Below are 21,807 nucleotides of genomic sequence, written 5' to 3'. Positions count from 1 at the left end.
CAGCTTGTCATGGGTTACGGCCGCCATGGATTATTGTGCCTGTTGTACCAGCAATTAAGTCTCCAAAGTCTCCAGCCACGAAATTCGAACCACTGAAATTCGACTACTGTATATCTATTTTTTATATTATTCGAGCTCGTTGCGTGACAACCTTTGGCTCCAACACTCGAGCAGATGGTAAGCCTGTTCATATTTGCAAAAGACACCATTCACCATGTAAATTTCTTTAGCTTCTTTTTAATGTTCAGTACATTAAGAGGACAGTTGTTTTGATAATGTGCCTCAGATGAAGAAAAGTTTGGGACTGAATGTGTGTCACCAGAAGGTGATTCTACCATCAAAAAATAATCATAACAAATATTTATTTATTTGTGTTTGTTTGTTTGTTTAACAAATGTGGGCATTCACTGTGCTTGGTGCCATTGCGGTGTAAATACACCTATGTCCTTTAGAGGCGCCCATGAGCCTTGTTTTGTTGCTTTTGCAGTTTCCCTCCATTCTTGTGACGCATTCATTTGCCTCCCAAAAGTTGGGCATTTTTGAGTTTCCTGTTTAAGTTCTGTAAAGTAACGCTTAGATATTTGTCGATAAATATATATTTAATAGAGGTGACGTGTGTGCTTAACTGTGCTAAATGTAAATGTTTAAACACTGAGATATTAGTGGATATTAGTAGATATTAGTCACCATTAGGGTGACTAAACAGTTTGTTTAAATTCATGTATGTGTTAAGGACCCACAGTGGTTGTTTTTTTTACTTAAAACGTTCATATTTTTGGCACTGAAATGCGTTCAAACGATGTACACAACAGTAAGTATGAAATGATGTTTGGAAATACGGATAGTTTTGAACGCAGCAAACGGCTGACCCACTTTTCCTCACGGAATGGTAACGTCTCATCAGGATCAAGTTAGACAGTATGACAACGATTACAGAACCAACGTACAAGTACAATACACCTACACTCAAATAAATCACACTTTATATGTCATCATTTAAATATATATATGTATTACTTTGTTATACTAGAAAACTCTCATCAACTTAAGTAAAAGAATATGTAATTTCGACTGCTATAGCGCTACTCGCTCCGACGTCGTCATATTTTGAAAGCGTCCACCGGAAGTGGTGTGTTTATAACAAAAAGACTTGTAGGTGCTGCAGCGTGTTGGCGCACAAGAAGACAAAAAGGACAAACAAGTTCTTCCAGATAGAGACAAGAACTGAAGCCAAAGCAGAGAACATGGACCTGAAGAAAATGCTCTCGTCGGAGCTGGGCCAGCGGGCGCCGAAAGACGTGAGTTGAAGAGCTTTTAAGCTCTTGTTGGTCTCCGCATGTTGTCATGTAAACTTGACCGGCCGGAGGAGGCTGGCTGAGCGAGCACATGGTTCTTAGCGGGGGGTTCCGATGAGATCCAGACTAACTGCGAAGTAAAACAGGCAGGAATGCTAAAGGGAATAAGTAGAATAAAAAGGCTTCACTTTGTCACTGACGTCTTTTAAGCGTGGTCCGGTTGCACAAACACATGGCGCCATGTTCTTTATTGTGCGTTTGTGTCAACGTTAACTTGTGTACTACCACTTGTGTCATCTGAGCCCGGCTGATGTCTGGTTTGGCTGCTTAAGAGTAGTAGACTGACTTTTCCCTCGTAATGTTGCTCACTGCAATGTGCTTCTAATACAAACAAACAACAACAACACCAGTGTTACTCATAGACCGGCCTGTTTAATACTAAGGTGTTAAAAAGGTTTCTTTCAACGTCATTCTTTGGGTCACCGCTGTACACAAGTTATGTACTGTGTTCCAGGAATTAGTCGGAGCCCGCGTCCATGTTGCGTATAAGGGCGCGTAGTTAGCGGCGCGCTAAAGCTAACTAGTCAATGTTCTTTTGGGCATCTATATTTATTACGCCACTCGGTGCACCTTGTTAACATCGTTATTGGTTAACACTCCGTCAACTTGGATTTATCTCCAATTGGTGGGTATGGAGCCACCCTTCTGCGTTTATAGCTATCTGCTAGCTATGTTAGCATAATGGTGTTCGGAGTTTACAGTCTCGGGCCGGGATGTGTACCAATACGAAGTGGCTAAAGCTTAGGGGGCGCTCGGGGTCGATCCAAATACCGATAGTATTGATATCAGTATCGATTGATGCTAGGATAATTACATTAAAATGTTTTATTTTCACGAATAGACCTTTTTGTTGTGTTATTGTTTTTGTTATGATTATCTAGCAAGGTCCGAGTTGCTGAATTAAGGGTTTAAACTCAACTTTACTTTTCTGTTATAGATAATTAATTGTTGTCTTGTTAGCTTCTCTTATGAAGCTGCTGCAAATGCAGTATGCGTTTAGTCGTATTAAAATTACCTGATTGGTTGCCACCACGGGAAACTTGGGTATAACAAATTTTGCACTCGGCTGCAACATCTTTGTCAGACTTTAATGAAAAACACACATGGTCGACATCACTCCCGACTACTTGTGGGCTCTATCCGCCTGCTGCTGGATAAACATGCTGGGACAGAGTCTGGGATCGACTGCGTGTACTGGCGATTTTACATGTATCAGCGATTTTAGGGGACAGCCTGATATAATTTGATACTGGATTTTTGATGACATCGATACGATATTTTGGTGCAGGCCAGAGCACCCGACTACAAGTGCAATTATCAGAGTGAAGATGTTTTGAACATGAAGTTGACCCCAACCGGTCTGCACTCAGGTCCAGGAGCTGGTTCTGGATAACTGTCGTGCCAGTAATGGAAAGGTTGAAGGCATCACAGAAGAGTTCTGCAATCTAGAGACTCTGAGTCTCATCAACGTGGGCCTGACCAGTGTTGCAGACATCCCCAAACTGGACAAACTCAAAAAGGTGACAAATGCGCTGAATGTTGTTCTTTTCATTTTTTTTAAATAATTGTTACTTCATCCATGTATTTTGTTACAGTTGGAACTGAGTGACAACAGCATATCAGGCGGTCTGGAGGTTTTGGCAGAGCGTCTGAAAAACTTGACACATCTTCACCTTAGCGGCAACAAGTTTAAAGACATTAGCACGCTAGAGCCACTGGTCGGTGCAGCGTCTTTTTCTTTTTTTATCAAACTACATTGGAGAAATAAATGAGGATAGGAGTGAGCTCTCATCTTTTTTTCCCCCCTTCCCCATCAGAAAAATCTGCCTCAGCTGAAAAGTTTGGACCTTTTCAACTGTGAGGTGACTAACCTGGCCGACTACAGGGAGTCCATCTTCAAGCTCCTCCCCAACCTCACCTATCTGGATGGCTTTGACATTGACAATGGCGAGGCTTCTGACTCGGAGGGCGATGTGGACGGGGCGGAAGACGACGAAGGTGAGGTTTCTTCTTCTTCCTGGTTGTCTTCAAGGACTTGGCTCATCTCCCTATTGCAGATGGCGACACGGAAGACTTTGAGGAAGAGGAGGAGGACGACGATGAGGACGTGGTGGCTGAAGAGGATGACGATGACGACGAAGATGACGACAGCGCCGATGAAGAGGTGAAGACACCGCACTTTTTTTACCGTGGTTTTGTCGGTTATGGGACAGCTGTGTGAAATATTGACATTTTCTTCTAGGATGGACATGTAAACGGAGATGTTGACAGCGAGGAAGATGTGGATGATGAAGAGGATGAGGAGGACGACGACGGTCAGTATGCTCGCCACCCACAAGCACATTATCTATGAATATTGACATTCGTTTTATCATCCACGTAGACGAGGATTCGTCTCCGGCCAAGGGAGACAAGCGAAAGAGGGACCCTGAAGATGAGGGCGATGAAGAAGATTAATTCCTATCTGTCCATCCTGTTGTCACCTCCCTCTCGGCCAACTTCTGGGCTGCATTCCATTTTTCTAACTGGTACCCCACTTTTTTAAAACCCCAAACTTTATTTGACACCTGCACGTTGTCGTATGATCAAGCGTTTGTGATGACATCATCACAAGAGTTTCTCAGGACTTGAAGTTCATCAATCACAATATTACAAATGCCACTTTTTAGATTTTGCCAAGACAAATGAATTATTATGCAATGCCAGAGGTCAGCGCACCCTGACCCCCAACCCCCTCCTCCTGCTATTATGTCAACTGTGCCCCCTCCCCCCCCCAGCAGGCCGAGCGCTCAGGGCATAAAAATGTTTTGTTTTGTTTTTTTTTCCTTGCCAAAACAGCTTTTAAAAAGATCTTTGTGTTTTCTGAGAATGGTTTCATTTTGTTGTTTGGGGGGCTCTTTTCACCTCTCTGCCCTCTTTGCCGTTTACACTGACTATTTTTTTTTCTTTCTTTTTTTTTTACTTTCTGTAAGTTAAAGGAAAAACTACCAAAAAAATACAAAAAGGACTTTGTAAATAAAATCTTAACATTTTGTTCTGGTCTCCTAATCTGGATTAATTTCCTGGACCTTCATCAGTCTCTGGTAGTCCTAAAGGCCAACAAATTGACAGTCTGTTGGTATTTTATTATTCTGGTCCTGTAAAGGAGCAAGAATTGTCAGCAAGTGGCCTTCTGCAGTTTTTTCTGTTTTGGACTTCCTGTTCCAGCTGAGCGATCCTCCCCTGTCAATAATAAGCATTAGCACATTAGCAGGAGTGCTGGCAGGTGATTAGTTGACTTTCTAACAAGGCCACCGGCACATACTGACATCTTTTTGGTCAAGTTCTTCCCGCAGACCTCTGATCTCCTGTTGTTGTTTGTAGAACGCCTCAAGTAGCTGAAAAAAAAAGCACAAACTTTCTGCAGAGAACTCCATGGTGACGTCACTAGCATCCGGTTAGCGCTCTCATGTCAAACGTGTCCCATGGCGGGAAGAGACTGCAAAGCAGGTGATTTTAATGATCAAACCTTCAGTTTGAGGGAAGGAACTCACCTGCGTGGAGAGAAAACCAGCAGTATCTCCTCCTCCTCCATTGACAACTCGACGGCACATTTGCTCACCTCATCCTCAGTAGGGGGCGGCGGCCTTTCTGCAGGCTCGCAACAGTGCGGCGTGATGTCGTATGTCCAAAGTGGCGCCTGCGTCTCATCCGGCTGCCACCCTGAAAGCTCGCTGACATCCCTGCAGTATTTGGCATCCTGGTAGGCCACTTGTTCCTCCAGAAACTTCTACCAAGAACCCATCACGAAATGTCTAAACTTGGTTTGATGGACTAGACTTGTACTGGTGCTAGTTTTACCTCTGGGCCCTTCTGGTACTTTGTTTTGTTGGCAAGGCTTTCTGGGTAAGGGTTGACCACTGGCGCGCCGGGACGTAAAGACATGAAGATGGGGCCTGCCGGAGCCAGAGAAGGAATATCTAGTCAGTCATTGTGCAGGCCTATGTTTGAAATCCTGGTGGCTGACTGACTTCTGTTGAAACCAGCCAGCCACTCCTCAGCTGTCATGGCGGCCCGGTTTCCTGCTGTCATGGGGTACAGGTCCTCATGAAAGGTTCCTGACTGGCAGGGTAGACAAAAGGTCTTCATTTTGGGACTTTTTTTTTTGCTTGAAGTTCAGAAGATGAGCTCACCTTTTTGCGTGGTACGATCATGGACAGTGGCTCCACCAGGTCTTTGACGGCAATCAGACGATAGAACCTGAAAACCTCGCAAATGTTCACGTTCAGGCCGCGCTTTGGCATCACTGCTGAAGTACGATGGAGGTCACATGTTAGCGTAGCATGCAACACAAAATAATGACTCCTTTCACTGATCATTATGTTCCAGATAGCTTTTTTTTGTCTCCTGGCAACTACAACTGCTTCTAGCATGTTGCTAAAGTTTGATATTTTAAGAATATTTTCCTGTCATGCAGTTTTCAGTGTTGTCTCACCGAGTCCTTTGTGGGGCAGTGGTGACCTGAACTCTGTCAGGAAGCTGATGTAAGGTTTCTCAGAACTCAGCTCGTAATACCTGATGTTTCCGTCACCCTGCGACACATGCTTGAGCTGCCCTTTAACCTGTTTTCATGTGCCACAACGCTATAGCAATATTGTGACATGCATGCTTTTGTCACTTGGTGTGCTTTTGACTGACCTTCCCAGCCAGGTAGAGCATATTGGTGTCAGGATCAAAGAACGGGAAAAGAACTCCTGCAGAGCCATCCAGATCTTCTTCATACAGAGGTTCAGACAGGTCATCCTGTGGATAAAGAAACGTTGCTGCATGCTTCTTGCTTGATGTTCCCCTTTACAGTAAGTCCTTACCGGGTCCCACAGCATTATCTGTCTATGGTTCCAGGGTGAGCAGCCGGTGCTGAGGAGCATCTTCATCCCTGCCATGTAGATGACCTTATTGGCTCTGTGAGACTTGTTACAGGACACCTGCAGCGCCAATGTAAAAAAATGTAGTTTTTTTTTGTATTAGGTTTCCTCCCTGCAGAACACCCACCTGAAGAACCCGTCCTGTTCGAGGATCCAGCACTCGTACACGTCTGTCTTTGGATGCCACCGCCAGCCGGTTTCCATCCTGGTTGAAGCTGGCGGACAGCAGCAACATCTCAGAAGGGAAATATGATGATGATGTGTGGATGGGCGCCATAACCACGCGCACTGGGAGCCTGAGCACAGCCCCGTCCTGGGACACGTCCCACAGAAGTACCTGCAGCCAAAACACAAGACCCCCGACCAGTAAGATAATAAAAAGGTTTTAAAAATCGTTTTTTGCCGACCACCTGACCTTGAAGTCGTAGGCAGAGCTTAACAGAAGGTTCTCAGCAGTCGGATGCCATTCGATAAGTCCTACCCTCCTGGAGTGGCCGATCAGTGTCTTCTTAGCCTGGGTGAGATTCCGTTGGACGCCTCGGAGCGGAATCTCCCAGACCTTCACCTGTGCGGTCAAATATTCAGCCCTCTGAACCACAGTGGAAACCAGGAATTCATCATCACGCACTGTGCAGTCCTCGGAACATGATGCAATACAGCGGTCGTCGAATGGGTTCCACTTGATGTCCAGAACTCGGGCCCTGTGACCACATACCCTCGGGTGCTGAGGGTCCACTCTGCCTGTCTGGAAAGGGAGAAGGATTCATGATCTTTCACAAAACTGGCTGCTGACAATGAAGTTATGCTTACATGTTGGATGGGCAGCACCAGGAAGGACCCGCCCCCAGCACACTCTGTCACCATGGCGATGAAGCATGGGTTGACTGAGCAGTAGTGGTTGTCATGGACGCTACGTGTGATGGGAACGCCATCGTAGCCACGCTCTCTGCTGGACGCCTTACCGAAGACGTGACGGAACTTGGACTGGTGGAAGGAGGAACGCCACGTCATCTGGAAAACAAAAAATGCAGGTATTTGTGTGCGTGCTGCGTGATCACGTCTTATCAATAACGTTATTATTCAGCTTGGACATGTTGTTCGTCACTTTTTTTGATGCTCAAATACTTTGAAAAATACCACATTTTCCAGTTTTTAGGACTTCAAGTATTCTGACATCAAAACATTCAGGTTATCAGATTTCAACATGGGGGACAATTCCTGTTTTTCTTGAAATTCCACACGCTCCAACCAAAGATTCCTTGAAATGAATGGCTTGAATTTTCCACATTCTCAACCCGACATAGGACATTTCTCTTTTGAATTTGACCATTCTTGTGACATTTCAACAAGGTACACCCTGGACTGGTGGCCAGCCAATCACAGGACACATATAGACAAACAACCATTCACACTCACATTCATACCTATGGACAATTTGGAGTCAACAATTAACCTAGCATGTTTTTGCAATGTGGCAGGAAACCCACGCATGCACAACAGAGCAAACTCCACACAGATGGCCAAGGGTGGAATCGAACTCGGGTCTCCGAGCTGTGAGGCCTGCATGCCAACCACTCGTTTGCCCATCAAAACATATACAGTAAATCTCGGATATATCGGATTCAATTGTTCCCACTGGTTTTGTCCGATATAAGCGAAATCTGTTATATGCGTATACCGGAAAATGTCCGTTTTACGCATATATCGGATTTATATCCGGTATATGCGTAAATCGGATTTTATCCGTTATAAAAAGGCACTTCCTTGACTATGTTTGCAAACGCTGCAAATGACGTCGTATAGCGGCCTGTCACGATTCGGCGAATCGGAGCGCCACGATGCAGCCATCCGATATATGCGAGGGAAATTTAATGGAAATGCATTGGAACGGGACTGGAGATTTTGTCCGAAATAGACGAAATCCGTTATAAAAAATCCGATATATGCAATGAATTTTTATTGGAAATGCATTACAGAAAAATTGGTTCTTTTTTATCTGTTTATCCGAGTCCGATATATCCGAGGTTTACTGTAGTTTAAAAATGGCACATTACAAACATTCCCACTAATTGAAGATTTTCCACTCATTTAACTTAACCATTTACAGACTTCCCACACAAATGACCTTCTCCAATTGTCTTTAATGTTCCTATCAATAATAAATCACACACAAAGTAACAAACTGATCATGTGAGACAGCTCGCTTGTCTGATGAAATATTCATTAAATGTCATTCTAACTTCCTACTACAAATTGCTCCTGAACCTTGGAAAGATCACTTGTCTTCAATACTTGGCCCCCGTTTCTTCTAAGGAATCACATCCTCCACCTTCAACCCCCCCAATTCTTGCAGGGCTGCCTTTTCTGGTGTCACCGAGTCCTCATGTGCTCGCGGGACCAGAAGATCCAGGCCAGGCCTTCGTTGCCCTCTGGGCCGTGGAGTCAATGTTGCATTGTTGCATCCCCCCAGGGTTGGTGACAATTGACAATTTTTACCACACACTCTGTTTTCTGCATCTTTATTCCTACTGTATTTTTGTTTCTAAGCATAATTGTTTTTCTTGACAAAGATGCTATTGGTGTAGTCGTTGCTATATGTCTGTATGACCATCCCCAGATTCTTTAACGAGGTTCCACAACCAGATACCAGCTATTCCAGCACTCGATGCCAGAACCAATCAGCTCTACACAAACTTCTATTTCTATTTCCTGCTCATCTCCAAAATCTCCAATCAGGTTCCACAACTGCATCCCTGCTATTTCTGCACCCGATGCTTATCTGGCCCTTCCAACACCAACACCACACAAAAGGTGATGAAGTAGATGTTCTCACTAACTGTGCATTTTGCTCCCAGACTCACCAGTTGAACAGCAAATCTATTATGGAAGAATAAACATACAGTCCACCACCTACAGTATATTATATGCATGACTAAGCCAGTGAACACGGAAGGCAAAAGTGGCAAGAAGGAACTAAAAGCAGCGTGATCTTTCTTACCTCTGATACAGTCATGTAGGAATATCAAAAATAGATGAGTGATGCCTGGACTCTGCAAGCGCCAAAACGTTCTCAACAATAAGGGTTACCTCCTTGTCTCTGCAGCGTGCTTCCTCCTGGTCTGTGACGTCCTCCTGCCTTCTTGTCCCACATTAGCTGAGGTGTTTATGCACGGCTGCTCGCACACAAACAGACTTCTGCATCTGACACCAAGTCCAGACACGGCGACCAGCTGAGACGACCGTATTAACATCCACTACTGCCGGAAGGTGACTAATTCTTCAAGGATGTTCTTGCACAATTTGGTTTTGGTGGCAAGATTTTGTATAGAACTGAACTTAGGGACTCAAATTATGACATAAAAATACCTTTAATTACACAACATTAAGTTGTAACACTTAAAAGTACACTTTAAAATCTCTTAATATTGGCTGTTAACCAAGCAAATGTCAGTGCTGCAAAAAGATGAAAATAAAACATTTGTACATTTCGAATTAGTAAGAATACTGTAAAGTAAGGGCATCAGTTCATTTTGTTTGCTTCTCCTAGGCACTACTGAGTAATTCGGATAATGCCAGGCACATTTCCTGCCCCCCAGTGTGTATTGTGCGGGAAATATGTACACTTCTACACCGTACCGAAAATCAGATTAAGAACACATGTACCGTTACACACACAGTTTTAAGTAAACACTTCAGTAAACAATTATTGTTCTTGTGCATAAAAAAAACAACAGGATATGATGTCACTCTTGTCAGTAGGAAGAGGAAGAGGAGGAAGATACTGCAGGTGTGATGTTCTGCTTGATCGGCAATGACTCGGATAGTTCGATTCCAGCTAACGAGTTAGTGAAAGCAACTGAAAGACAATGAGTATAGCACGGATGTATAAGATGTAACTCGCACATGGACGACTCCAAGCATTGCATCTCCTCACATGGACTCATGTTTTTTTCAGAGGTGTCCAGCAGCAGCTCACAGTTGGCCGCCGTCTCAACCGCATCATCACGGATCGTCGAATTTGAATCGCTGAAGTCCAATACCTTCAAGTGGTTTACGTCGGGCTCAGGAGCTGCAAAAGATGAGGTATGACAGCAGATCAGAAGTTAGTGACACACACACACACAAAGAAAAGATGGTACCTTCTTCTTGTGACTGTGGCACTGAGCCGTTGACTGCTGGAGACACAGAAAGGTCACTGGTGGGCTCTCGGTCTAGAATGAGACCATGTGTCATCATGTGCACGTGCATTTGCTCTGCCGACTCAACAACCGCACCTTGCTCGTCCAGGCAGATGACCTCAAAGGTGCCAGAAGGCTCATCTGTGTGATTGACAGGAGCCGCACGATGAAGGTCGAACGAGTAGGTCTGCAACAAGCTTCAGTTAGACAAACATGGACACGTCCGGCTGTCCTTACGGGTGTGGTTGGCTCTTACCCGGTTCGCTCTCCTCAGCAGGTAGAGGATGACCAACAGGCTGAGGATAACAAGTAGCAGCAGCACCAGCAGAACATAACCTAAAGAGCCAAGAGGGCATCTTGTCGATGGGCCAAACTGAAAATATTCAATGTTACCGTATTCTTACCCCATGATGAAGGGTGTAAGCTCTCATCTGATACTGGAAGAGACAATCAATAATCAGGAAATCATAATAATAAAATCTTGTCAACAAATGGGACCGACTTAAACAGGTTCCACTGTATGTCCTAAACCCTGGGCCATTTTGCTAGAAAAGGACATCTATTGATCCATTCTCTATGCCGCTTGCCCTCACAAAGATAATGGGGGATGTGCTGGAGCCTATCCCAGTTGACTTTGGGCAAGAGGTGGTGCAGGAAAATGGCTTATCCATATTTTTTTTGTGCATTTCCAAGATCTTCATAGTTGATCTTAGTATCAAAGTAAAGTGGAGAATTTTAAGGTTACTTTAGATGTTAACTTTCAAACGGTGCTAATCAAAGACGCTAAATCAATGACTGTTAGCTCCTTCGTAAATGAATGGAAAGTCCGCCATGATGGTGAGCATTAGAGGTGAGCGAGGCGAGGTGGACAGCGGTGTACACAGTATTCATTAGCACTTAGCTGAGTGTAAAATAAATGTATGGTTACACAATGCAACTTTCATTTCAGTAATGCCATGGTTAATAATTTAATAGACTACAACCTAAATCATCATCAGCACGAATTCAACTAATCACCCAAATTAGCTTTAAGCTACATTGTGTAGTAGTCCGTATACACTTTGAGTCTTGTCCACTGTCCTACTTATTTACAACCAGTATTCAATACAACATTTTATCACACATACTTTCTGTGTTTTGAGGAACTTGCAAAATGACAAGTCTGTTTTTTGGATGGTGTATTGGAGCAATTAACAGGTGAGCAGTGTGTCGAGGACATTTTTACAACGCATTCTGAATTCTGCTCACCGTCATGGCGGCCAAACCCGCGGAGGGTATAATACGTAACTTCCAGTGGAATACATATTCCTATTCATTTCTAATTTCTAGTGTATTTGTTGGTGATTTTCATCCATATTCATTTATAACTTCTAGTGTCTATGGTGGAGACTTTATCGCATCGAGTCCCGTTGTGTGAAACTGTTCACGGTCCGTGTTGGGTGTCCTGCCGTTAAAAATAACTTGCTGTAACGATTACGATTTGAAATGTTTTAACGGTGTAGCAGTTGCTGGCAATGAATAGTGGCGCTTTATTGTGCACTGATATGTCAACGAACTGGATTTCGCTTTAATATCCATTTATTTTTTGGCGTGCACTCTGTACGCTAAATAGAATTGTTGTTGTTCACACTCGGGAAAACACTGCCCTCTAGCGTTTGGTATATAATTTACGAGGTCACCCTAATGTCAAAAGTTTGATATAGGGTTTTCTAAAATATAATGTGAAATAATTACTTTTCTTGGAACTAACATTTTTTTAAAGGTGTAATTTAATTACTAATTCACAACTTGAAGGGTCACACGTGCGCAAAGTCTTCAGGCTCCAGTCTACCAGTAACCCTAATGAAAACAACTGGTATTGAAAATGGATGGTTGAGCTATGATGGATTTGAGCTTTGAGCTGATGTTCTCCCGGCTATGTAGGTGTATATAGTATACTCAGAGGCCATTGTCTGTTGGGGCAAAAATTCAAATTGAAAGGGGGGACCCCAAGCAGTTGCCTGCTTTACATGATGGCAAACAGCACTTTTGTATATACAGGTACAAGCTTCAAGTAGCAGTTACCATAGGAACACAGATGCAACCCAAAAGTTTTTTTTCTGCTGGTGAATGCCACCGTGACTTTACCCGCCACCGTTGAGCCAATTGGCGCCATTGTGGAAACCTCTGGCATGCCCTCCGCTTGTCTTGTGGTGTTCTGGTCATTGTCATTATAATCACTCATCATTATGTCTCCTCCCGTGGTTGCAGATGTCAGCACTTGGGCCTGTTAAATATGGCTTAAATGTCAGAATGCTTGCTCTTTTATTTTTGTAACTAATTGTACATTTGAGTAAATATTGAGAAGAAGGTACTGTCACCGTTTGGTTTGATGTGTGGTTCTGAGCGGACAGCGTCACCAGTGTTGTTTTCCTGAGTGCAGGTGCCGATGTGGTGGGAGCTTCTGAAGCAAACGTGGAGGAGACACGTGGACAACCAGTAAGGCTAACGTTTCTCCTAAGTTACTTCAGATTGTACGGTACCTGAAGTCATGTTCGTCTGCTCATCTGTTATGTTTAGTGCCTGGCAATCACACACCACCGCTAGAGCTGAAAGACAAAAATAAGTCTGTCGTGTCCATGTGATGTGATGTGATGTGCTATTACTTTGTCACAGCTCCAGTGTGTCCCTCAATTGAACAAAAAGCAGTTTTTAAATGAAACTTGAAAAAAAAACTCTTTTATTAAAGGAGAAAAATCCAAACCTATATGGCCCTGTGTGGGTAAAAATGTGGGTGGAATATAAATTAAAACAGACCGTTTTGGCAGGAAGCATAAAACCCCAAAGAAACATTGCTGGAATAGGCGCAGATTCTGAAAGCCCTTGAATGTTTTCTGTGCTATAGAAGTCCATAACTCAATACAAAGGGCTAAAAACATTGCATAATAGGTCCCCTTATTTGTATATTTTGAGTTCAATTCAGGCCAAAAGACCAATTTAACGATCAGGAAGTTCTTTGCAGTTAATTATGATTAACACATGAACCAGTAGTTTACAATATTTAACTTTCATTTTGAGTTGCAAGCTATAATTATCAAAATTAAGTAATAAAGAAATACATTTGTGAAATATTTCACTCTGTAGTGAATTTATGATAATAAATACTTTTGAAAGAAGAAAGTTTTTTAAATAATATAAAATCAAATGTTTTTTAATTACAGATATCCAAGATATTCATAATATATATTGAGATGCACCTCTACATATTTTGTATAATTGTTTAAAAGATGCATTTCCTGCGTGTCCAGACTTTAGATAGACCCTGTGCTGTCTTGTCATCGTCCTTCCCCCACCCCCTCCCCATGCAGGATGAACACCAAAGCGCATGCTGGGTGGACGCCATGTTAAAAAATGTCAGAATTGCGACTGAACTCACCGAGCAAGAAGAGTTGACGCTTCATCTTTGTGACTGCAGTAAGTTAATCAAAGATGTCCCTGAAGTGGTCCTGGCCTGCTAAATTCCCGCCTTTTCTGTCTTCCTCAGTCAGACTGTCCACCTGCTCTTTGTCCTCGCACGGCCTCACCTCTCAGTCAGTCGCAAGCATGAAAGCGTTTATGTACTCAGGAAGTGAGACAGCCACCACGGAGCCAACACCACACCACACAGGATGTCATTGCTCGCAAGCACACGTCACTTATACTCTAATTTCAGATGTCAGCTCACCTAAAATAATGGCACAGGACGTTGTTTGCAGCAACAACTCTTCCGAGACAACTTCTTTGCAATATTTAGGCGAGCTGGTGAGGTCGGGAGTCACTGTTTGATGCGGCTTGAATTCTAGTTCTTCGTCACCAAATGAATCAAAGTATGGACGTTGCTTTGTGTATAAAGAGCAGAAAAAAGGCCTTCCCTAAAGTGTTCCCACCAAGTTGGAAACAAAAAAATTGGCCAACGTGTCTTGCTGAGGTGAAAAATGAAGAAACACAACTAACAGGAACTGTTATCATTAGACCAAAAAATACAGAAGTTGTATTATGTAGATTGATTTAAATATCTTTGTTGATTTAAAAATAATTTTCTTCATATTCATTGAAAAGAAGTGTCACCAGCAGGCGGCAGTACTCAGTTGTCCAGCCAGTCATGTCACCATGGCAACGCAACATCCAGTATTAGAAGAAAATATATAAGTTTCATGAAGAAGTTTAAGCATTCTACTACAGTAGGCAAAATGTACTGAAAAGGTTACGTAAAAGAATTGGGCATAAATCAATTCAAGTGCTTCAGGATGTTTAAATAAATAAATAAAGGTTTCTTTTGTTGTTTCAGATGAAGTCCACCTACTCCTCGTCAGTCCAGTCAGGAGCGATGCTGTGCTCCAGGGCGATGGCGGCCAGCTCCTTGAGGAATTCCGCATACAGGACAATGGCAAACACTCGGCTCTTCTCTTGAGGCGGGATGGTGGGACAGGGTGGCAGGAGCGCGAGGGGGGGCATTGCAAAAGAGGTTCTCACGGAGCCGTTGGGAAGAGGGCGCTCCAGAATGTCGCCTCCCTCGAACTGGAGGCTGTCTGCAACACACAAACGTGTTAACTTGTCGCCACAGGAGGAAGAACAGGCTGATAAACGCTAACCTTGGATTTTGCTGTCTTGGTCTTTAGCCAACAAGAACCTCCATGCCTGCGTCACCAAAGAGGGGTACTCTGGTCGCCCTTGGATGTAGCGCTCGATTTGGCCTTGAAGGGACACCAGCACCTATACAGTGTAAACAAAATGAAAGCCAAAATAAGTTGTTGCTCGCAATAGTCATTTATGACTTTAGCCAGAGACGTAAGGAAAATTGGGGCGATAAAGGAATACTACTTTTATTTTCAAGCTTACTTTCCACTGAACAGGAAGTCGCTGTTTCAAATGTTGTGTAACTAGTTCACGTTTAGAAACGAGCCTATTCGGTTTCAAATTTGATGCCGACAAAAACAGTCGACATGTATGTTGATGGCGATTTAATCACTTTTTAGTCATAGGAACACGGACTTGGACTTGATGAGTCGGTCACCATAGGCAGGTTCCACTGCATATTTATTGGTACGTGTAATGACTTGTGTGTGTTACCTGGTACAGTGTACGCACGCCAGCCTGCTGGTGTGTTTGCGTGGCAAGCAAAAAAGTTCTCAGCAGTGGTTGTGGGTACGATGCCAGTTGAGCCAGGATGCCCGTCACCAGCAAGTTGACTGCGATGGAGTTCTCCAGGAGGTTCTCCAATCGGGACAGCAAGACACTGATGAATGGACCTGAACCATAATGATTCTCTAAAAGGTTAGAGTATTTTTGTATTTGTGTTTTTTATAAGTGTTATTACACACACCTGTAAATGGAACATCTCTGTCCCTCCCCCACTTCTCCTCGTCGTCGTCATCCATCGTCTCCGTCTCCTCCTCTCTTTCCTCTTGGGATCTCAAACCAAAGTCCCGACACAGCTCCTCTTCCTCCTCTTCCAGTCTTTGTGTCAACTGTTGGACACGGCTTTTGAAGACAGAGATGTCGTCATGCTCTGGCTCCGCCCCTAAAGAGCGCATTAGCTGATGGTACTGGGACAGGAAGTCGTCATTGTTGTCGGGCAGATATGGCAGCTCACGTGTTGAGTTTGTGTTTGTCAATATTGCGTCATGTGACTCAAAACTGCCATTGAGTGAAGGCTGTGTGTGATTGATAGAAGTTGTGATGTCATTGGGACGGTCATCATCATCACTTTGTTCCGTGCTGTGACCGCCATTGGTGAGAGTCAGCCACGCCTCTCCTTCCTCCTTCCTCCGCGCCATTTCCTTCTCAAAGTCCTCGCTTCTACTCCTTGCTTCCTTTGCGTAATCCTCACCCCTTCTTTCCTCCTTTCCTCCATCCTCACTGGTCCTGCGTGATGACATGATATCGTTGACCGTTTCATGGACAGTCCTTCCTGTTGCTGTGGGGGACAGGCCTCCACGTGCTCGCCGATTTGCCTCCATAATTCTTTCCAAGATGGCCGCCTTGGCGTCTTTCTGGGCAACAAGGTCATAGACCAGAACGTCATCCTCAAATTCACTCTCCTCCACATATGCGCCATGCACCAGCTTAGCGGCACTGCGGCGCATGTCCTGGATGTGTCGAGGAGGCGGTGTGCGTGAAGGGGCGGAGCCTCCAAACTCCATGGTTTCGCCGGCATTTGTGAGTGCTGCCGAATAGGAAGCATCATCATCTGCAAAGATGTCGTCCCACTCTAGCTCCAAAGCCGAGCCGGGTCCCCTTCCTGGATTAGTCGTGGAGACGCCATCCGCAGAGAAGGGGCTTGGGGAGGCACCTGAGGGAGGAGGAGTTACACTCATCGAGTCGCTTGTGAGTCGCCGTACCATATCGTCCTCATCGACTTCCGCTGACATCCCAGATTGGTCTTCTTCTGGGTCATCGCCATCGTAAGGCGCCGACCAGTGTCGACATGCCCTGAGGGACATTCATCAGTATAATAATATCTTTCTCTTGTCACATGACAGTACCACCAACCTGTACGAAGCAGAGATGGCCTGTCGGGCGTCTGAGAGGTAGTGGAGGTAGTTGACATCCATCAGGAAGTCTGAGCCTCGCCAGTAGCCGACGCTGTCGCCCGCAAACACATCTGACCAATCAGAGAACACAAGTTCACATGTGTTCCGAATAGTTCAAGTGCCGCCAGCTCACAGGATAGCAACCTGCTCCTTTGGACCAGTGGATGTGCTCGCTGGCTCCGTGCGTGTTTGGTAGGCCGACAGGACACCAGGAGGGGAGCAGGAGCAAGAACGATGAAGCGCTGGAGGCGCACCAGTCCTTGTGTTTTAAGGAGAAGCGCTGTTTCTTGCTCAGGTAGCCGCAGGGAATCAAGAACCTGAGAAAAACAAAATGCTCATCTCTTACTGAACCTCATTTGGTACCCTATCACACAAACGAATGTGCCATCTTTCCAGGACTCGGACCTGAAAACCAGCTGCAGCATCACGTCCTCACAGAAGAGCCCAATCAGAGTCCTGAAGAAGGCCAGCGACACCGTGCCCAGCTGAAGAGCACCAATACAGGGTCACCTCCTTGACTATGACATTTAACCTTGACTTGGGGGTAGGTGTTACCTGGAAGGGTGTGTTGACTCTGCTGACCAGGGTGTCCAGGATATGCACGTTATCGTGTGTGTGCAGCAGGATGAAGGATAGGAAGGTTTGAAGGAGGGAGGGTTCCGAGATGGTGCGCAGGAACAGGTCCAGGTAGGCTGTGGTGGTCATGACCTCCTCCACTGTCAGCTACAAACACACACACACACACACACAAACGCACTTCTTTGAGTTGTCTTTTACATGCAGAATCTGCTACAATAATGCCGAATCTCCACTTGAAGGCAGCATTCTTTGGATCGTGTGGATCTGTTCTGGTACCTTGTGTAGAGCAGGAGCCAGCACAGGGACCAGGAAACCATTGTCGATGTAACTCAGCAGCTGGGAGCGAATGGAAGGATGAGCCACCTGGGAGACAGATACGATTATTAGGTTGAGAATAGAAATGATTGATTGTGTGTGTGTGTGTGCGTGTTACACTAGTGACGGCGCTGCAGAAGCCCAGTGAGTGCAGAAAGTGGACAAGAGCAGGAACCTAGTGAAGCAAACATATTTTATGCAGCTTTATTATTGCACTAATACACACAATAACAGCTTCATGATTACCTGTTGCCAGTCGGCCGGATCCAGACAGTTCCACTCTTCACTGTAAACTTGCAACCTGGCTGGGAGGGAGGAGTAGAGACCAGAAAGACCCGTGGCCAGAACCTGCAGCCAGCCAACACATTGATTTTTAGTACAGTCACCATCACATTCATAAAACACAACACTATGGTGTTTACAGTAGAAGCACAAAACTGTACTGGGTCCAAATTCCAGATTACATTTGGATTTGGATTCTTTACGAGAAACAACAAAAATACAAAACAAGAGCATCATCAGCGGCACGCTCCAATCACACTGAGTTTTACTAATCCTGCCTCGACCTCAAGCCAATCTCTGACTGATTTCATAATCTGTGCTCTACAGTAAGATTGAGGTCAGATGGTCACATGGCCTTTAATGCTAAAGGTGGCACTGAGTGAAAGTGAACAAAAAGCAAAAGTGGGCCGCCAATATGAGGTCAACGAATATTTGGTTTTGTCTCAATTTGCGAACTTCCGTACCTACACATAAGTACACACTGAGAAGTACGGTAAAATACAGTGTGCAATCAACACCCAGATGTTGCACTCAACAATGCCCCCTAACCCTGCTTAATCATCGCCATCTTGGCTTTGAAGCGAAAAAGTAGGGACTTAATTGGCTGCAAATCACAATTAAAAAGAAAACAGTGAACTGTATGTTGCTATATAATTTTTTTTAAGAATGCACTTATGCACTCACAATGCTAGTGTAAATAGCAAAGCGTGCCGCGGCCTTTGATTCTTCTTCTGATGGCTGCATAGCGCCCTCAGGTGGTGTGGTCCCTCACAGCTACTGCATGTCAGCCAACCAATCCATCCCAGCCTACCTTTTCCAAATGTTTGACACAGAGTGACCACAGCCATGAGCTTGTTAGGTTGTTACATAACGAGTCATTATGAGATCACAATGCACGCTCATTCATGAAAACACTAGCAAAGTTCTCCTGTGACTAGAGCAGGGCTTTGGGGGCCACTGTGACACATTTGGAGCAGTAAAGATGCTAAAACAATTTCATTATAGGTTAATATATGTTAAGCTACCTGAACAGAACTGCATAACTTTATTCAGATCAGCTTTGCATTAGCAGCACATGCTAACGGCTTCATCTGAAGCTGCTGTATCAAATCTTCAACAAATTCCTGAAATTCCCCAGGAGACCATGACGCCGTCTCTTCAGCTGGAGGACTGCTGATGAAGGATGTACGCGTAAAGAATGTGTGTGAGAGGGAGTACACACTTACAGGGCAGAAGTACGTGTTCTGGCAAATGTGCTGAGCGACCCGAGACTCAGAGGCCGAAAGAGACATTATGAGCAGCAGAGCTTCGCGGGCCTGCTGACCCACTGGACCTTGCCTGAGGGGGTGATGGTGACAGTTAGTTTGTGTAGGTTTTACATCAGGTGTGTGATGAAGACTCACCTGTGCGTGTATGGGATAAGCAGGGAGAAGAGCAGGAAGTTGGCAGCGCCCTGGTCCTCGCTGGTGTGGAAGAACAGTTCCAGCACCGAGGGGTCTTTGACCAGAGCCACGCACAGCTGGTTCAGCAGAAGGACAAGCTCCGCCTCCACGCGGCCGTCACCATCTGCAGTGGGTGAAGCAACAGCTGTGAGTCTAAGTTCTTGCAGATGCTGGGGGATGAGGCGATGTACCTGCTCCGGTACCGGCGCAGGACGCCAATAGCGTCATGAGCGGCTTTAGAATGGGCTTGTGGTGCAGAAGAGGCTGGCGGGCCTGGGTGAGGAGCATCTGGTACATCCTGAGCTGCTCCAGTTTCATGTCTTCTGTGAACTGTCTCCTCAAGCTCCACAGGAACAGGCGCTCCATCACGCCCTCCAGAACCACAAACTCCAAAATGGGCCCCATCGCTCCTCCTGAGGACAGCATTTTCATTCATGTGACTTCCTGAATGGAGATGTATTCTTTTGGCGCTCACCTTGGCCCGCCTCCTCCTCCATCAGCAGGAAGAGCATATGTTCCACATAGTTCTGAACAGCACTGGCCTCGTCAGGCGGAATGGACCCGAGCCGTGAGCTGCCGCTGCCCACGTGACCAGAGAGGAAACTCAGCGCACTGGCACTGCCTCGACCCGGCTCATGCTTCTCCAGAATCTTCACAACCTGGATGTCATGGAGACACGGGTGAACGGGTGAAGATGTCACATGACACGGAGAAACGCTCACTCACCTGCGCCCAGTGGTTCTTAAACACAATCATGCAGGTCTCCGGGTCCACTCCTCTCAGTGTCAGCGACCTGCCGCGGTCGCCCCCGACGACAACAGAGGCCATCATCCTGACAGCTGCAGCATGTTTTCAGGTGATGGAGGAGTCAATCCCTGGATCACTGCTCAGTATTGGACTGCGTGTGTGAGCGTGCACGGGATGTACATGGAAATCGTCCACCAATCAACCATCGACCAAATAAAAAAGAAAAACTAAAAAGTGTACAAAATTATCCTGTCCAGGAAGTAGAGGTTGTCTACGGCCACTTGTAAACAGGAAAACGGGAACAGGACCCACCCAGGGTAGTCCACGACATTCCATGAATTCCCAACTGCAACAAATCCTTAAAGACACCTACAGCACCACAACATGGACCAGTTGCCGGTTGTCCTGTGAAGAGACACACATTGGTGAGTACACACACAGCACCCCCCCCCATCCCAACCCCTACGGTTGGCCCTCACAAGAACAGAAGCACAAACATGTTTCTGTTAGAAAGAGATTAATCAGGAATGAAGCACTGATGTTTAATCCCAAACCACCGCCACTGTGTGTGTGTGTGTGTGTGTGTGTGTGTTGCCCCCATTACACTCACTGTCACATGCCATCACACAACCAGGGATTAAATACTAAACATCAAATAAAGGTTCAGTTTTTTAAATGTTAACTACATTTAATAATGGCACTCGGTGTGCTACGTTCAAAACACACACAAAAACACATGTTCGATTCCCAGAGAATTTACCAAGTTTGCAAGTTTTCCAGTTCCTTACATAAGTGTGGAGTCGACATTGCTCTAATATTCTGTCTTATTTCTTACCTCAACAGCTTGAGATCTGAAGCCCTGATGGAACAAAAACAGCTCCAAGTGACCGCAGTTGGTGACCACAGCTCAGCTCCTGAGGGTTTAAAGCACTCTGCTGTCAATCAACGGTAGGTAGCACGTGGTCACGCCCACAAGCTTTAGTAGACCACGCCCCCTCTAGAAGAAGGCACATTTTCATCTGATTTTCGTGATTGTTTTCAATATCTTTCTTCTCTTTCATTCCTAAATAATACAAAAAACACACATACGTGCACACATACAAAGAAACATAGCAAAAGCAGACAAGCTTCTTTGCTGACCCGGAAAAAGTTGGTTACCAAGGAAACATAGTCGGTCTGGTGTGACAGCACAGAGATTAATCCCAGGTATGAGTGAAACACTGAGGAAATTAAAAAGTAACTTACTTCAAATACTTTAAATATTTCGACGTCTTAAATGTTTTGTATACAATTTGAGCAGGCTTCAAATTTTTTCGAAAAACTTTCGAGGTTACAAAGTGATATCATGGGGTGCCCTCTCGTGGTCAAAAGTTTAAACTGCCGCCGTTTTGCCCTTTTAAAAGTTATTCACATGAGCTTTAGTGAAATAATTCTTTAATAAAATAATTATATGA

General features: G+C 44.9%; 4 protein-coding genes and 1 long non-coding RNA gene across 6 annotated transcripts; 2 read left to right on the top strand and 3 right to left on the bottom strand.

The window, feature by feature from the left end:
• The first annotated feature begins 1,130 nt into the window (after window positions 1–1,130).
• LOC131125323 (acidic leucine-rich nuclear phosphoprotein 32 family member B-like) lies at window positions 1,131–4,389 on the top strand. The gene is made up of 7 exons (XM_058066755.1): window positions 1,131–1,298; window positions 2,726–2,875; window positions 2,951–3,073; window positions 3,173–3,353; window positions 3,413–3,519; window positions 3,598–3,670; window positions 3,739–4,389. The coding sequence occupies exons 1-7, from the start codon at window positions 1,245–1,247 to the stop codon at window positions 3,810–3,812; spliced, it is 762 nt and encodes a 253-aa protein (XP_057922738.1). The 5' UTR covers window positions 1,131–1,244; the 3' UTR covers window positions 3,813–4,389.
• A 15-nt stretch (window positions 4,390–4,404) lies between these two features.
• LOC131124901 (coronin-2B-like) lies at window positions 4,405–7,270 on the bottom strand. The gene is made up of 13 exons (XM_058065872.1): window positions 7,070–7,270; window positions 6,888–7,004; window positions 6,675–6,824; window positions 6,387–6,596; window positions 6,203–6,319; window positions 6,033–6,137; window positions 5,830–5,926; window positions 5,528–5,643; window positions 5,366–5,456; window positions 5,196–5,290; window positions 4,957–5,124; window positions 4,664–4,732; window positions 4,405–4,577 (listed from the first exon to the last, which is right to left on the bottom strand). Exons 1-13 carry the CDS (start codon window positions 7,268–7,270, stop codon window positions 4,482–4,484), a joined length of 1,632 nt encoding a protein of 543 aa, XP_057921855.1. The 3' UTR covers window positions 4,405–4,481.
• Window positions 7,271–9,661: 2,391 nt separating this feature from the next.
• Window positions 9,662–14,001, bottom strand: LOC131126201 (uncharacterized). Its single transcript, XM_058068479.1, has 10 exons — window positions 13,853–14,001; window positions 12,960–13,025; window positions 12,798–12,880; window positions 12,565–12,703; window positions 10,842–10,874; window positions 10,694–10,773; window positions 10,534–10,624; window positions 10,399–10,470; window positions 10,194–10,328; window positions 9,662–10,115 (listed from the first exon to the last, which is right to left on the bottom strand). Exons 1-10 carry the CDS (start codon window positions 13,875–13,877, stop codon window positions 10,012–10,014), a joined length of 828 nt encoding a protein of 275 aa, XP_057924462.1. The 5' UTR covers window positions 13,878–14,001; the 3' UTR covers window positions 9,662–10,011.
• Window positions 11,163–19,269, top strand: LOC131126202 (uncharacterized). Of its 2 annotated transcripts, XR_009129115.1 has the most exons (4): window positions 11,163–12,915; window positions 13,785–13,890; window positions 14,744–15,729; window positions 17,385–19,269. It is a non-coding gene; the product is annotated as an uncharacterized LOC131126202 (long non-coding RNA). The 2 variants fall into 2 exon arrangements; XR_009129116.1 differs by lacking the exons at window positions 14,744–15,729; window positions 17,385–19,269 and adding an exon at window positions 13,961–14,276.
• On the bottom strand, window positions 13,062–21,281 carry LOC131126200 (FHF complex subunit HOOK-interacting protein 1A-like). The gene is made up of 17 exons (XM_058068478.1): window positions 21,189–21,281; window positions 20,333–20,758; window positions 20,082–20,265; window positions 19,798–20,019; window positions 19,568–19,730; window positions 19,391–19,502; window positions 18,129–18,230; window positions 18,001–18,057; window positions 17,844–17,930; window positions 17,544–17,711; window positions 17,394–17,473; window positions 17,133–17,305; window positions 16,948–17,059; window positions 15,779–16,887; window positions 15,526–15,704; window positions 15,048–15,168; window positions 13,062–14,984 (listed from the first exon to the last, which is right to left on the bottom strand). Exons 2-17 carry the CDS (start codon window positions 20,435–20,437, stop codon window positions 14,755–14,757), a joined length of 3,204 nt encoding a protein of 1,067 aa, XP_057924461.1. The 5' UTR covers window positions 20,438–20,758; window positions 21,189–21,281; the 3' UTR covers window positions 13,062–14,754.
• Between the last annotated feature and the right edge of the window lie 526 nt (window positions 21,282–21,807).

Source organism: Doryrhamphus excisus, chromosome 3 (genome assembly GCF_030265055.1).
Source record: "Doryrhamphus excisus isolate RoL2022-K1 chromosome 3, RoL_Dexc_1.0, whole genome shotgun sequence".
NCBI lineage: Eukaryota > Metazoa > Chordata > Actinopteri > Syngnathiformes > Syngnathidae > Doryrhamphus > Doryrhamphus excisus.
The sequence above is the reverse complement of the archived record's forward strand: the minus strand, read 5'-3'. Positions and strand labels throughout refer to the sequence as shown.

What these genes read in the sequence shown, in the direction of transcription:
- LOC131125323 (XM_058066755.1), top strand. Translation starts at nt 1,245, where the DNA reads ATGGACCTGAAGAAAATGCTCTCGTCGGAGCTGGGCCAGCGGGCGCCG. An exon ending in CGGGGCGGAAGACGACGAAG is followed by an intron (nt 3,354 to 3,412) that starts GTGAGGTTTCTT and finishes TCCCTATTGCAG; the next exon opens with ATGGCGACACGGAAGACTTT. An exon ending in ACGACAGCGCCGATGAAGAG is followed by an intron (nt 3,520 to 3,597) that starts GTGAAGACACCG and finishes ATTTTCTTCTAG; the next exon opens with GATGGACATGTAAACGGAGA.
- LOC131124901 (XM_058065872.1), bottom strand. Translation starts at nt 7,270, where the DNA reads ATGACGTGGCGTTCCTCCTTCCACCAGTCCAAGTTCCGTCACGTCTTC. An exon ending in TGGTGCTGCCCATCCAACAT is followed by an intron (nt 7,005 to 7,069) that starts GTAAGCATAACT and finishes CTCCCTTTCCAG; the next exon opens with ACAGGCAGAGTGGACCCTCA. An exon ending in CATGTTCCGAGGACTGCACA is followed by an intron (nt 6,825 to 6,887) that starts GTGCGTGATGAT and finishes TTGACCGCACAG; the next exon opens with GTGAAGGTCTGGGAGATTCC.
- LOC131126201 (XM_058068479.1), bottom strand. Translation starts at nt 13,877, where the DNA reads ATGAAGCGTCAACTCTTCTTGCTCG. An exon ending in GCAGACGAACATGACTTCAG is followed by an intron (nt 12,881 to 12,959) that starts GTACCGTACAAT and finishes CGTTTGCTTCAG; the next exon opens with AAGCTCCCACCACATCGGCA. An exon ending in CATCTGCCTGGACGAGCAAG is followed by an intron (nt 10,471 to 10,533) that starts GTGCGGTTGTTG and finishes GTCTCATTCTAG; the next exon opens with ACCGAGAGCCCACCAGTGAC.
- LOC131126200 (XM_058068478.1), bottom strand. Translation starts at nt 20,437, where the DNA reads ATGATGGCCTCTGTTGTCGTCGGGGGCGACCGCGGCAGGTCGCTGACA. An exon ending in AGAACACGTACTTCTGCCCT is followed by an intron (nt 18,231 to 19,390) that starts GTAAGTGTGTAC and finishes GGCTGGCTGCAG; the next exon opens with GTTCTGGCCACGGGTCTTTC. An exon ending in TCTGCAGCGCCGTCACTAGT is followed by an intron (nt 17,931 to 18,000) that starts GTAACACGCACA and finishes TCTGTCTCCCAG; the next exon opens with GTGGCTCATCCTTCCATTCG.